The sequence below is a fragment of the Tenrec ecaudatus genome, chromosome 6 (genome assembly GCF_050624435.1).
Source record: "Tenrec ecaudatus isolate mTenEca1 chromosome 6, mTenEca1.hap1, whole genome shotgun sequence".
Taxonomy (NCBI): domain Eukaryota; kingdom Metazoa; phylum Chordata; class Mammalia; order Afrosoricida; family Tenrecidae; genus Tenrec; species Tenrec ecaudatus.
This window is the reverse complement of record NC_134535.1, coordinates 85128081-85142990: the sequence shown is the minus strand read 5'-3', so window position 1 is coordinate 85142990 and position 14910 is coordinate 85128081. Positions and strand designations below refer to the sequence as shown.

Below are 14910 nucleotides of genomic sequence, written 5' to 3'. Positions count from 1 at the left end.
AAGAGACTGAGGTGTTAAAAATAGGTTAAATTGCCCAAAGAACTACAACTAGGGAGATTGAGCCATAACTTAAACCAATGGTCAGGTTTTCTCAAAATTAAAAATATATATTTTTAAGTTGGTTTTGTTAAAAAGGATATAGGGGGAAATTTTTTGAGGGAAAGATTTTTGTAACCCTGTACAAGGGAACTTTCTGTAACTGTAACACAAATACATCCACTACCCAGTATGGTACTGTAGTACTTATACACATTGGCCTGCGATCTGCAAGACAGCTGTTCCAAACCACCAGCGCTCCCCAGAGGAAAGGGCTTTCTATTCCTGTAAAGAATAATAGAAAATCACAGAGGCAGTTCTGCCCTGCCCTATAGGGTCACTATGAGTGGACATTGACTCAGTGGCAGTGAGTTTGGCAGGTTGGCTTGTGTCCACTATAACCATTAGCCGCATGTGGCTATTGAGCACTCAAAATATGGATGTTGCATCTGAGGGACTGACTTCTTTGTTTTTTACACAGTTTAAACTTAAAAGCCCTATGTGACTCGTGGCTTCCATAATAAATCATGAGACCTTATTCCCTACTGTGCAGGATTTAGGATTAGGCATATCCTCTGCTGGGCACACACTGACCCACCAGTCATCTCCTTCAAGAAGTCCGACTGTGACCCCATACCTATCCCAGGTAGAGTGGAATCGTTTTAACGCTGAATCAGATGGAGACTGGTAGGCCCTGCCCTACTCTTCGGAGCCCCTGTGGTGTCATGGATTCCATGCTGGACTGTCAACCTCAAGGCCAATTCAAAATCACCAGCCACTCGAGAAAAACACCAGGCTTTCTACTCCTCTAGAGTTAGCCTCAGAAACCCAGAGGGGGTAGTTCTATCCTGTCATATAAGGTCGCTATGAATTGGCATCAACACGATGGCAGTGAGGGTTTTTTATATATATTTTTTAACTCTCCACACTTAGAAGGCAGTTAGTTGCTCACCAGAAAGAACTCCAATACTAACACTGCTAAACACCATCAGTTAAAGGCTTATTATGTATCAGAAACTGCTAAGTGTTATTAGCTCATTTGATTCTCATCTCAACTCTATGAAGCAGGCTTCACCCAACTTTATGAGAAACACCCTAGTAGCCCAGTGGGTTAAGCCTTAGGTTAATGGCAAAGTCAGGGTTCAAAACTACCAGCCCCCCACCAAAAAAAATGAGGCACTCTGCTTCCTTGAGGATGTACCACCTCAGAAATCCCAAGTTGCAATTCAGTTCTACTCTGTCCTATAGTGTCACTATGAGTTAGAATGGGCTTACCAACCAAACCAAAACCAAACCCACTGCCATCGAGTTTATTCCGACTCACAAGGATCATATTTGAGGTTTCTGTGACTTTAAATCTTTATAGGAACATAAAGCCTCATCTTTCTCTCAGGAGTAGCTGCTGGTCTCTCAGCAGCCTAAGGCTTACCCAATAGCATTACCAGGGCTCCGACAGTGTGTTAAGAGACACCTGTCCAAAGTCACAAAAGCTCACTATTCCAACTTAGTTATTTTCCCAGTATTTTTTATTGGCACCAGGTCAAGAATGCATATTGATGTCCTTCTGGAAAACCTCAGATGTCTATAAGTCTATCCCCAACCTCGAGGAAATGGCAGCAGAAGGGTAAGTCCCCGTAGGGAGTATCCCAAGTTAGATGTGCAAAAGGACCTAAATGTAAAGAGAAAGGCTCTAACAGCAGAGAGGCCCCTATGCCAGTGAGATTGCTCTTTGGAATCAGCTTCTTTCAAACAAACAACACAAAACAAACTCACTGCCATTGAGTCCTTGCTGACTCTCAGCGACCCCTGTGGGTTTCCAAGGCTGTAACTGTGTCCTGTGAGTAAGCTGCTGGAACTGCCGGACATGCTTCTTCCAGCAGCCCTTCTTTCTTTTTGGACTCTGGATCATAAAAGCAAAGGCTGCTGGCAGCACTTTGAAAACCAGCATGCGAAACCATCATCCCAATTGTAAGCCTGTCCACCCTTGAGCCAGGCACTGAAAAGGTTAAATCAAAACCAACAAAAAACAAAAAAAACCCACACCTAGATGTTGTCCACCCACCTCAGGGGCTCAGGTTCCTCCAGTTGGCAGAAGAGGTCTGTGACCCCCTTGAGAAGGTACAATGTCCTTAGGAACCCCAGTGACCTCATGGATGATGTTGGGATGCTAGCAAGGTCAGCAGTTTGAAACCATCAACCTAAGGGAGAACCGATGAGACTTTGCACTCAGAAGACCACAGGGGCAGCTCTCTCTCATCAGAATCAACTCGTTGGCAGGGAATTTTACTTGACTTTGTAAGTCTGTTCTTGGAGAAAGTATTAGGCCAGTTTAGGCTCTACGATTGAGAGGTGTTTTAATCGGATGCAGATGGGACCAGACCAGTTAAAACTTCATCCAGATAGACCCAATAGGAACCCTTATTGAGATGGTTCAATAAGGAAAGGCAGAAGGAACAGCTTTGGACAACTAAAAAATGTAGCAAAACTCTAAGGGTGGAAAAGGTTCTGAAAGGTCACAAAGGTTTGAGAAGGGCAGTGTATACATTTTAATGAAAAGTACTAGCCACATGCTGGGGAGGATTGAGACAGACACTTAGGAGCACCTTTCTTACTCCAGTCAACTCTCTTGAGGCGCCTGGACTTTCGCAATAGTTTTGTCCCTGCCTCCACACTCCTCCTTGATTCTTATAGCATTAGGAATGAGGGGCTTCCCTACCCTCCTGAGTTCATGCAAATGCCTGCCCCAGGACAGAGGCTAGGTCACGGTATGTAGCAGCTGACCGCTAGAGGGCAGTGTTTCTGTAGTTAAGGATCTTGAGAATCAGAGGGCACTAAGTCCATCATCTGCCTACAAACAGGGACGGGAGTGGTTGGCAGCCAAGTGGTGATACCTGTGTAAGGAAAAGCCAACAAGATAGAAAGGTGGGAAAGGCATGTAGTATGTGTTAGGATAATGGTCCAAGATGAATGAGGAGTAAGGACTAAATAGGTCCAAGATGGGAGGAAAAAATTCACCCACTAAATGACCACAGCCACCACTACTCGGAGAGGTAGACAGCCAAGAACATTGTCCACGCTGTGCCTTTCCTAGTCAGAAGTCAAAATAAAAGATTTTGCAAGTTTATTTGTTTATATACATTGTGACCCCAAGGAGCCAGCTCCACTTCAGGAGTCCCCAGCTCCCCTTACCTAACACACACACAAAACCCAAGCGGGAGGCTGGACCCTGGATAAACAATGCCCAGGACCCACATCCCACTGTTGCAGGTGATCACATAACTCATTAGCAAACACGGAGGGCTGGAGGCCAGTGTCCATGAGACATCCTTGCCCCTTTGTAAACATTGACACCCAGGCCTTTGGAGCCTGGGAAGAGTGTGCAAACTGGAGGGCACCAAACTATGTGACCAGAAGACTAGAGACACAGTTGGCAGCCATACCCGTGAAGTCCTGAGGGTGTGCCCCACTGGCACCCAGCAAATGCCAGAGGCACAAACAAGGCAGTCTCCCTCTGCCCAAAGGCTCACATAAGACGGCAGCGCCTCTCTTGCCCATAGGAATTCTCCACACGGGCAATCTCCTGGATGACTTTGGTGAAGATCCGTTGGGTGAGCTGCCAGACATAGGAAGTCAAGACAAAAGTCAGGTCGGTCATGTCAATACTATTTTAATAGCCACTTCCCCGCCATGCCCAACACAAACCAGTGCCACAAGAAAAGCACACTACTCCCTTCCCCTGTCCCCCCCACCCCAATATCCAGGTCAAGTACCTGATCATCTCGAGCCGATGACTCCATGAATGTCGCACCCCAGGACTCTGCCAGCCTCTTCCCTTCAATTGTTTGGACCTCCCTGGAAGCAAATTTGGAGCATGGGAGGCAGCCACGTCCCCTAGTTGTTTATAAAACCTTTTGACTATACAGCCCACCTCTGACCTCACCCATTCCCAAGGTCTGGGAGGACTGAAGACGACGATATCACTAAACAAAGGAGTGAAGCGTGGATGTCGGATATCGTTGCGAATAACAATATATACACAAGTACACTGCCAAGTCTATGGTCTAGGGAAAGCTCAAGGCCAGGATCATTCTTTACTTTCTCCTTTTCCAAACAGTGACAGTTGTGGTCTTGGTGAGGAAACAAGGCTCTTTCCCCCCACGTCTTTCTTTCTTAAGCTACCTCATTCTTATTCCTTACTCCTCATTCAGTCAGGGCCATTACCTAACCTGGGATCCATCCCCCAACCCCACCTCTGCCCCACATGGGCCTTATGGCTTTTGAGAAAGAAGGGTTATTTCATCTTAACCTTCAAGCTGTAAATGGAGAGATGAAATGACTTGCCAAAGCTGTGGCAGAGGCAGGAACAGGGCATGGCTGGGGCCTAACCCAGATCACTTCCCTTCACCCTGGGCCGCAGAGATTCACATACCTGGCTAGAGAGAGATCTGCTTTATTCCCAACAAGCACCACCGGCAGACTGTGAGCAAACAGTAGTTACTATAAGATTCCCTTCATACCATAGATCCCAAACTCCCACTCATCAGGGCTGAACACCCCTCCACCAGCCCAGGCAGTACCACATCCTCCCTCCCAACTTCCAACTCATAGCGACAGACTCTATAAGGACAGGGTAGAACTGCCCCTGTAGGTTCCTAAGACTGTACCTCTTCACGGGAGTAAAAAGAAGGCCTCATTTTTCTCCTATGGGGCTGCTGCTAGTTTCAAGTCAAACCGCTGACCTGGCACATAACCCACTATGCCACCAGGGCTTGTGTCCTCCCTAAATGTCACCAATTTTTCTCTCTGCTCTCCTTCAGCCGCTCCTGTCCACAGATGTCTCTATCCCCTAGGGCTACTTACCGCGTTTTCCCATGGTCTTGATGTAGCTTTTGGTAGAGACTCTCAATGACTTGGAAGCTTCAAGCAAAGATATAGAGCTGTTAGTGATCTTAATTCTGGGGTAGCCCTCAGGTTCTCCCAGCCCCTCCACTCACAACCTTAGTCTCTTACCTATGCTGAGAGGTGACAGAGTACACAAGCACATAACCATGGACGCCAATGATGAATGAATAGGGAAGAATGCTGTACTCATCCTGGCAAGGAATAGAAATATCAGTACCTAGATCTACACCACTCAGTTGGCAAAGGGGTGGGGTGCCACCCCAGGGTCCCTCCCTACTCCCGTTAGTTCAACAGATATTTTCAACATAGCTCCTGTTGAGTCAGCTACTTTGCATTTTACTTTACAAATAAGCTATAGGCTATTGCAAGACTTCACCTCCAAAGGTTTAAGTGCCACAGTTGGAAACCCTACCCCAGTTGGTACCTGTCCTGCTGTGTCCACCAGGTGTAGGTGAAACTCATCTTTGCCAAGAGTCACTATCTTGCTGTAGGCTGAAAAGAAAAACTGGCCATGAGAAGCATCGAGGGCTAGCATCGTTTCTGAATCCTGGAGGCAAGAATGGATGGACTAGGTCCAGGGAGCACTGCCATCGAGTCAGTTCTGACTCATTATCAACTCTTTAGGACAGAGCAGAACTGCCCTTTTGGGTTTCTTAAAGGGAGCAGAAAGCCTCAACTCTCAACACATTATCCACTAAGCCACCAGGGATCCTGGAAGGACAACCCCACCCTAGGCACAGAACTCTTGCAAGATCCACTCGTAGAACACAATTACCTGAAAAGGATTTCATAGCTAATCAAATCAACCCCTCAGCATCAGAGAAATTCTGCTTCTCGGGATTGGGGATTAGGGAGAGCGGAGCCCCATCCCATCAGATGACGGGAGACATCTACTCACTGGTCTCCACTGTAGGGTCATACTCTTCCAAGAACTCGCCTTCCACAAATTGATGAGCCAAAGATGTCTTCCCTGTGAGGAACGGTAGTAACTGTATCCAAATCCCCCACTCACGGTGACAGCCTCTGTCCTTTCAGACTGTGCACTGAACGAATGGGGACCCTGTGTTGGTACCCCCAACCTGTGAGTGTCCCAAGAACGCCTCTCCCTAGCCTACCCCACCCTCTTTTCATCCAGGATTTCTGTACCTTTCCTATAATGTAACCAGTGCTCCACCGGCAGTCTCCCCCGCCTTCCCCTGTCCCCCTCCCGAGGGGTTCCAGGATTCCCTGGCGCTTATTCGGCCCCACCCTTACCCAGGGCACCTGCGACCACCCGCCTTCCTCAGACTGCACCCTCTGCACTGAATCTTCCCCCCACTCCCACTCTGCCGGTCCTGCAGCCAAACCTACATTAACCCTTGTGTACCCCCATCCCTGCATCGGCCCCCACCGCACCCAGCCTTTCCTTCTCCATCCTTTCATTTCTCGCTCTGCACTACCGTTTGTTCCAAGCCACCATTCCTCTTTGGGTCGGGCTCCCACGGCAGCGCGCCCCCTCTGGCCACCAAGCCGCGGTGCATCCATGCTCGCCCCAAGGCGGAGACTCACCTACTGAGCGGTATCCGAGGATGACCACCTTCCTGTAGCGGACCAACGGCATGGCAGGAGCCGGCCCCAAAGGGCTGGGACAACTGCGGGCTGAGCAAGCCCGAAGAGGAGGAGAGCAAGGGGTAGGCGGGCCAAGCAGGCGTGCACGAAAAGTCGCTCAGCCAGAAGCTGCCGGGGACAAGCAAGAGGGAAACCAAAACAAGCGCCGCGCCCGGAGCCGGCCACGTGATCACAACACAGCACGACTAACGCGAGGGAGCTCGGCGCCGAGGGAACTACAGTGCCGCGCCGCCTCGGGCTCCGCCCCCCAGGCCGCTTGCCATTGGTTCATTAGAAAATCTAAGGGCGGGGTCGCCAGCAGGAGGGAAGGGTGGGTCTCACGTGGAGCGGGAGAACCGGGAACTACGCTTGCGCAGACTGGAGCCGGTTCATTCATAAAGAAACGGGAAAGAACCCGGGGTCCTAGAGATGTTTGCGCATTTCCAACTAGCAGAGCTGCTACGAAGAGCCATGGCTGGAAAATGCCCGCTATGTCTGAACTAGAGTTTCTTCTCAAAGGACTCCAGACCTCCCTTTTACAAGTCCACTGTGATTTTGAGATGAAGAAAAAGGGCCAAAATTTTCAATATTCTCCTATTCCCTTGCCCTTTAGCACCCCACCCCCCGCCGACCTTTTGTTGGTTGTCTTCCAGGGTGTATGAATCACAATTGTTTGGGTTTTTTTGCGTCCCTGGGTGGGCACGAAACAATTCTTATTCTTGAGGAAATTGCTAGAATTTTTGTAACCAAGTTGTCTGAGGTCGTTTTAATCCATAGATTCATTTATTCAACAAATACGCGGGGAGCTTCCATCATCTTTTAATATCATTGTTCCAGGAGCTTTCTGAAACCGGCTCGCATTTGTGGGGCTCTATTTTATGTTTTCAGAAGCCTGGTGGTGGTGCTGTGGCTAGGTGTTGGGCTGCTAACTGCCAAGTCGGCGGGGTTCTAAATCTAAACCCAACTTTTCCTTGGGAGGAAAGTGAGGCTGTCTGCTCCCATGGAGATTTACCGTCTCAGGAACCCCACATGTGAGTACTATGCGTCAGAATCCACTGGTGGCAATGGTTTTTGGGGATTTATGTTGCAAACACTGCTCCTGGCTTTGGGAATGTGGGGCTTAGCAAGAGGGAAGAGAAAATCTTAAAACCTAGGGGTGGGGCTGGGGTAGGGACAGAGACAAACATAAGCAAGGAAATAGCAGATAGCATTCAGTGCCATCCTTGAGGACCTCAATAGTTCTCCATTAACTGTAGTGTTGCTTGTAATCAGTCCAGTTGTGAAGATTTTTGCTTTCTTTATGTTCCACTGTAAACCATACTGAAAGTTGTTATCTCCTATCATCATCAGTAAGTGTTTCAATTTCTCTTTGCAGCAGCGAGTTCGGAGCCCTTGGAGTATGGTGGGCTACAACCTGAGCTGCTAGCCACAAGGTCAACAGTTCAAACCCCACCCCCAGCCACTTATTGAGAGAAAGATAAAGCTGTCTATAACTGTTAAAGATTTGAAAACACAGGGCAGTTCTACTCTGACCTATACGGTCACGAATGACCCTATCATGAGTCATAAATCAACTTCATGATAGAGAGTTTTTTGTTTGTTTTTGTTTCCAACGAGGAAAGTTGTGTCATTTTCATACCACAGCTTGAGTCTCTCTCTCTTGTTTCATTCTTTGTCATAAAGTCTAACAGCTCTGATGGTTTAGTCACTTTACAGATTGAGTAAATATGGCAAGAAGATAACTCTGCCACACTGTGTCTCCTTGTTCTGTTCAAAAGACTGCCTCTTGGTTTATGTCGGAACACAATGAATAGTTTTAGAATTCCAATTCCTCACAATGTTATCCATATGTTTTAAAGTTGAAGTTGCCAAGGATTTCATTTTATTGGATCCATAATCAATGACCATGGAAGTCCCAATCAAGAAATCAAGTAAAGTATTGCACTGGGAAAATCTGCTACAGAATAAAAAAAGAAATCTAAAATGTTCCAAAGCAAAGACATCACTTGAGTGTGTATCTGTCAAGCCATGGTATTTTCCATGGCTTCATATGCATAGGGAAGTTGGACAATGAATACAGAGGACCAAAAATTTGATGCCTTTGAAGGATGGAGTTGGTGAATATCCAAGGACGTCCAGAAGAATGAACTAATCTGTGTTGAAAGAAGGACAACCAGAGTGCTCCTTAAAAGCAAGGATGATAAAACTTCATCACACTTACTTTGGATATATTAAGTCCAACATTAGCCCATATGTCTGCAACCAATGTACAAATCCTCTTCCAGCTCACAAAACACATGCAATGATGCCGACTGTAGGAGGAAAGTCGAGTCAGTGAATGTGTAAGCATCTCAGCACTGGCAGGGGTCTCCACACAGCTGCTCCAGCACCCAGGGCTGCATCAGGGTAGGTCCATGTGGCTTCCCTTCAGGGCTGTCTTGTAGAAGTGAACCTTGCCAGCTGAAGCAGGGAGCTGGCTAAGGCAGCTGCACCCTGGTCCGACCATCAGAAAGCAAGAGACCTGAAAACTAGAAAGGCTAGGCTCATTCAGCCATTTCTTTCTCCGTCTTCAGTTAATTCCACATGCGTTTATCGGCCAGGTTGGCACAATAAACCTTAACTACCTCAAGTAACAACAAAAGTAATTTTATAGTTGAGAGTCACCATAACATGAACTGTATTAAAGTTTGTGGCATTAGGAAGGTTGAGAACCACTGGCATAGAGGGAGGAGGCAGGTCTGATTCCTGCCTCCTGGCAATAGGGAAGCCAAAGCAGATCAGATATGGCCCCATTTTGAGCTGTTTCCACAATAGACAGCGAAAAGATCAATAGAGTTCTATGTGCCAGGCATAGGGTTAGGTGGTTTCCATGCATTATCTCATTTAATAGTCAACAGTGACCATAAGGGCAGTAGGTAGAACTACTACCTTCATTCCATACTTCTGGGTGTGGGGAAAAGAAAAATGACCAGCACAAAGTCTTAAGTGACCCAAAAACCAATAACTAAAAAAGAAAAAGCTAAGTCAATAACTATAATTAAAAGACAATCTGATACGAATGAGCTAGGGAATGATTTAGAGTGGGTACACCTCTTTTTATGAAATCCTAGGAGGCCTGAGATGGCATTTGTGCTTGAGACATAAGTGACACCACTACCAGTTGGCACCGAGGCCATTCTGATGCACAGTAGCCCCGTCTGTGTCAGGTAGTATTGTGCCCGTAGGGTATTCAGTGACTGAATCCTCAGAAGTAAGCTGCCAGGCCTGTCTTCTGAGATTCCTCCATTGGAGATGGCAAGGTCATCTTCAATACCTGTTTCAGAAAATGATGATGTGTACCCAACCTATATTAACCTGAATTTTCTTTTTCTTTTTTAAAATAATTTTATTGGGGGCACGTACACTTCTTATCACTATCCATACATACATCCATTGTGTCAAGCGCATATGTACATTTGTTGCCATCATCATTCTCAAAACATTTGCCTTCCACTTGAGCCCTTAATATCAGCTGCTCGTTTCCCCCCTCCCTCCCCACTCCCCCTACCTCCTGAATTTTCTAATATGTCAGTTCTTGGTATCTGCAAAATATTGGTGCCCAATTCTGAGGATGCTCAAACACCCTATGTAAAATGATCACAGTATTTGCTTTTAACTTATGTTATCCTTGTTAGGTGCTGTCCAGTTGGTTCTGACTCACAGTGACCCTAGGTACCTTAGAGCAAAACACGAAACAGTCCCGTGCCATCCTCACAATCATTACGTTTGAGCCTCTAACCTATGTATGTCCTATTACATATTTTAAATGATCTCTAAGAGTATTCAAGATACCTAATGCAGCATCAAGGCTACACTAATAGCACCTCGATGCCCCCGCTCCACCTTAGCCTTTGAAGGATTCGTTTGACCCTTTAATTGCCCCCTCCCCCATATACATCGTTAGTTGAATCTGTGACTATGGAACCCGGGAACGCTGAGGGCCAACTGTGTTCAGTCTATGTTGTAGCCACTTGAATCTGAAGAATGTGGTTGGAGTCTTGAGCTCTAGTGGACAACCAAGAGTTCCCGCTCCAGGCTCTTCAGCACTGCGGCTGCCCTTGACCTTGCTTGAGCTCCTGTAGGCTCATCTGCGCCCACTCATCCTGCACCACACCCTCCTTCGTCCCAAGCCGCCATCACGCTGAAGCTTACCAAGGTGATCCAAGAAGACGGCTCTTCCTCCCAAGGGGGTAGAAGAGGATGATGAAGATGCAGACATGTCAGACGATGAAGAAGAAGAAGAGAACAGTGGAGAGGAGGTTATCATTCCTCAGGGGGGGAGATGGGCAACAAAAATGCCACAGTGCCATCAAAGAAGATGACAACTTCACCAACAAAGAAGGCGGTGGTTGCCAACCCAGCCAAGAAAGCAGCTCTCACTCCCCAGTAACATGACAGCTGCCATGCCAGCCAGTCAGAAAAGGTGGCGACACCGGCCCGGGGCAGTAGCTACCAGCACCTGGCAAATGCACCTGGTGGCCACCACTGGGAAAAGGGAGCTGTCCCAGCAGCAAAGGGGGTGAAGAATGACAAGAGTGTCAAGAAGCATGGAAGGGGTGAGCAGAATAAAGAGGAATCTGAGTCAGCCCTGATGATCAGCCGTGGCCCTTGACGCAGAGGAGGAGGAGGAGGAGGCCGAAGGCCATGATGACAAAGCAGATGCTGACCATGACTCTGAGGAGGATGCCTCAGAGGATCAAAGGAAGAGGCTGTGGAGATCACACCAGCTAAACGCCAAGAAAGCACTGGCTCAGGGGGTCCTGGTGAAACCTAGAGTGAGGCTGAGGATGAGGAAGACAATGACGATGACGGGGATGAGGAGGGGGAGGAAGAACCTGTCAAAGAAGTACTGGGAAAACGGAAGCAGGAATGGCCAAGCAGACAGCTGCTCCCAAAGCAGAACCACCTACAGCGTTTAGCTCCTTATTGGAAACCTGCTACCGCAGTCGTCCCACACCCTATGTTGGCCTGTCTGCAGAAACCACTGAGGAGACCTTGAAGGAGTTGTTTGATCGGGCCAGGATACTCACAACCGCCGGGAAACTGGCCCTTCCAAAGGGTTCGGCTTCAGGAGCTTCAACCATGAGGAGGATGCTAAAGCAGCCAAGGAGGCAGTGGAGAGTGGCAAGATCGATGGCAACAAAGTGACCTTGGATGGGGCCAAGCCCAAGGGCAAAGGCAACTTTTGGGATGCTATGGTGGCAGAGGAAGCTTTGGAGGAAGAGGAGCCACAAGGAACGAAGACGAAGTTCGAATAACTCCTGTCCCTGCCTTTCCCACTTCTGTATGGGGAAAAAAGAAAGGGCTCTGAGTTCATTGGGACGGGATCTTGACAGAGCCTTCAGCAGACATTCTGAGTACAGAGCCTGTGAAGACCACATTTCATCCTCTACACATCCGGGTTTTTCCTACAGTTGGTTTTACTTTGTTGTGGGGGAAGGAGATTTTGCTTCAATGACTGGGACACATTAAAAGGCCCTAAAGTCTGGGAAAAGAAAAAAGGATTATTTAGCTGCAATTAGAAAAGCTAAGTAAGAATTGCTTAAACGAGTAGTGGTGTATCTTCCTCACGTAATAGTGCTGAAGGCTAAGTGGCATGGTTTCCATCATGGCAGGTCTGGCCTCTACAATTCCTTTTCCTCATGATTATCATCTCATGGTCTCAAGTTAATGTCTCGTGGTCACATTTAAGTTCCGAGAGGCCCTCGTGGGCATATTGAGACTGCTCATGAAAAGGAATGCACTGTGGCCATGCCATCTTGTATGGACCTGATTTCTTCTGACAATATAAGGAGCTTGAATAAGCATGGGGGGGGGGAGCTGTTCAAATGGAAAAACAGCAAAACAACAACAGTTATCTATTATTTTATAAGACATCTGCTTATTTTAAGTGACTAGAGAGGACCTGGTGGCGCAGTGGTTAAGCACTCACCTGTTAAGTGAAAGGGCTGTGGTTTGAACCCACCAGCTGCTCTGCAGCAGAAAGATGTGGCAGTCGGCTTCCATGAGATTGCAGCTCTGGAAACCTATGGGCCAGTGCTACTCTGTCCTGTAGGCACGCTGTGAGTCAGAATCCACTCACCCATACCAGGCTAGTAGTTGTGGGTAACGAAGTGCGTACATAATTATAAGTATACACTTGACTAATCTAATTCCTAAAAGTTGAGTCATTAATCAAACTGCTCCTTTTATTTTGGATCATTTAATCAAGAAAATGGATGATCATCTAATTTTGAAACCAACGTTTTTTCAGCATATACGGGGGTAGTGGTGGTGGTGTGGAGTGGAGACACAAAGCCCATCAGTAGACAATTGGACATCCCTTTACAGAAGGATCACAAGGAAGAGACAAGCCAGTCAGGGTGCAGCACAGCACCAACGAAACACACACCTTTCCTCTAGTTCTTTAGTGCTTCCTCATCCCCACTCTCGTGAACTCAATTCTGCCTTACAAATCACACTAGACAAGAACATGCACACTGCTACAGATAAGAGCCCACAACACAGGATCCATAAACCCCTCAGGACCAACCATGAGAATAGAGATACCAGGAGGATAAGGGGAAGGTGAGGGGGAAAAGGGGGAATTGATCACAAGGATCTACATATAACCCCCTCTCAGGGGCATGGACAACAGAAAAGTGGGTGAAGGGTGACAAAGGATGAGGTAAGATATGAAAATAATAATCCATAACTTATCAAGGGAAGGTGAGGGGGAGGAAATGATGACCTGATATCAAGGGCTCCAGTAGAAATAAAATGCTTTAAAAATGATGATGGCAACATGTACAAATGTGCTTGACACAATGGATGAGTGTATAAATTGTGATAAGAGATGCAACAGCTCCCAATAAAAGTATTTAATTAATAATAATAATAAAATACTGTATTTCTTCACACACACACAAAGAGAAGGTGATGATGTATTATCACCTTAGGTTGAAATGCGCTAGTATATTGCTTTCAGAACTACTTGTTACTTCCTTTTCTGATCTGAAGGTCTTTCTCTAAAGACCCAAATGGTAGAGTTTTTGGCTCTTGATAGTTTAACATCCTCTGTTTGTCTCTCCAGATCCTCTCTTCTCCCCTCTGGAGTCTGGAAGGTAAAGGAAGGTCAGAGTCTTTATTTCCCCCATTCTCTTCCTGCTGCGCTGCCTCTTAAAAGAAACAAAAACCAACTGCTTATTCTAAGCAGGCGTTATGGCCTCAAAGTTACTCTGTGGAGTTAGAGTGTTAGCCACTCAGATCCTGGAGGTCCAAGGGTCCAGTAAAGTCTCCTCCTTGCACTAGAAGGGTCGTACCTACTGACGCTGAGCAAGTGACCGGACTGGAGAGCGAGGTCACGGTGGCTGCACGGAAAGTATTTGCCCCAAAGGATGCAACAGCATCAGGAAAACAACCAAATCCACTGCCCTCAAGTCCATTCCGACTCATAGCGGCTCCGCATAGGGCAGGGTGGGACTGGCCTCGTGGGTTTCCAAGACTGTAACTTTGTAAGGGAATAGAAAGCCTTGTCTTTCTCCCACAAAGCAATTCCATTTGATAAAAAGACAGAAAACAAACCCCATTGCCATTGAGTCAATGTCTAGTCATAAGACACGGTTCCCGTCCCATCTTTCTCACATGGAGTGGCTGGTGGGTAGGAACTGCTGGCCTTGTGGTTAGCAGCCCAAGTCAGGAGCCAGTTTGCCACCAGGGTGCTCGGGCAGTGGTTCTGCTTCTCTACAGAGGCCACCGACCATGTTGGGTGTTTCTTACCTACAACAATAACTACAGTGACAGCTCCTTCTGGGTTTCGGTAACCTTTCCTTCCCCTTGACCCTGAAGGCCTTGGGGTGGTGACAGAACCCTGCTGATTGATGCCAGACTCAGAATACTCCATCACAGTGTTTTTGTTGTTGTTTTAATTGGGAAATTGTTCCTTTGTGTTTGTTCTGCATCCCCTGTTGGTCCCCCTTTTGCCTGTCCACACCATTAGAGACAGCCCTTTCATATTTTCCTCCGTTCCCTATTTGAGTGTGTGCCATCTGTCTCCTACAAGGACTCAGCATGACAGCCCTCTCGCACGGAAACTAAGACAAAACACCCAACCCACGGCTGTCTTGCTGATTCCAAATCACAACAACCCTATGGGACAAAGGAGAATTGCTCTCTAGGGTTTCTATAAGGCCTGTCGATCTTTATGGGAGTAGACTGCCTCATCTTTTGCCCACAGAGTGATTGGTGGGTTCAAATCCCAAACCTTTAGATTAGTGACCCGAGTGCTTAGCCCACTGTACCCACCAGGGCATCTCTCTCACATTATAGCAGGTTAAATTGTCAAGGAAATGATTTCAGGCAAAATTA

At 47.2% G+C, this 14910-nt stretch overlaps 1 protein-coding gene across 1 annotated transcript; it reads right to left on the bottom strand.

The window, feature by feature from the left end:
* Window positions 1-3147: 3147 nt before the first annotated feature.
* Window positions 3148-6730, bottom strand: RHEBL1 (RHEB like 1). Its single transcript, XM_075552985.1, has 8 exons — window positions 6487-6730; window positions 5837-5908; window positions 5363-5430; window positions 5047-5129; window positions 4897-4953; window positions 4466-4513; window positions 3807-3888; window positions 3148-3649 (listed from the first exon to the last, which is right to left on the bottom strand). Exons 1-8 carry the CDS (start codon window positions 6536-6538, stop codon window positions 3560-3562), a joined length of 552 nt encoding a protein of 183 aa, XP_075409100.1. The 5' UTR covers window positions 6539-6730; the 3' UTR covers window positions 3148-3559.
* Window positions 6731-14910: the final 8180 nt, after the last annotated feature.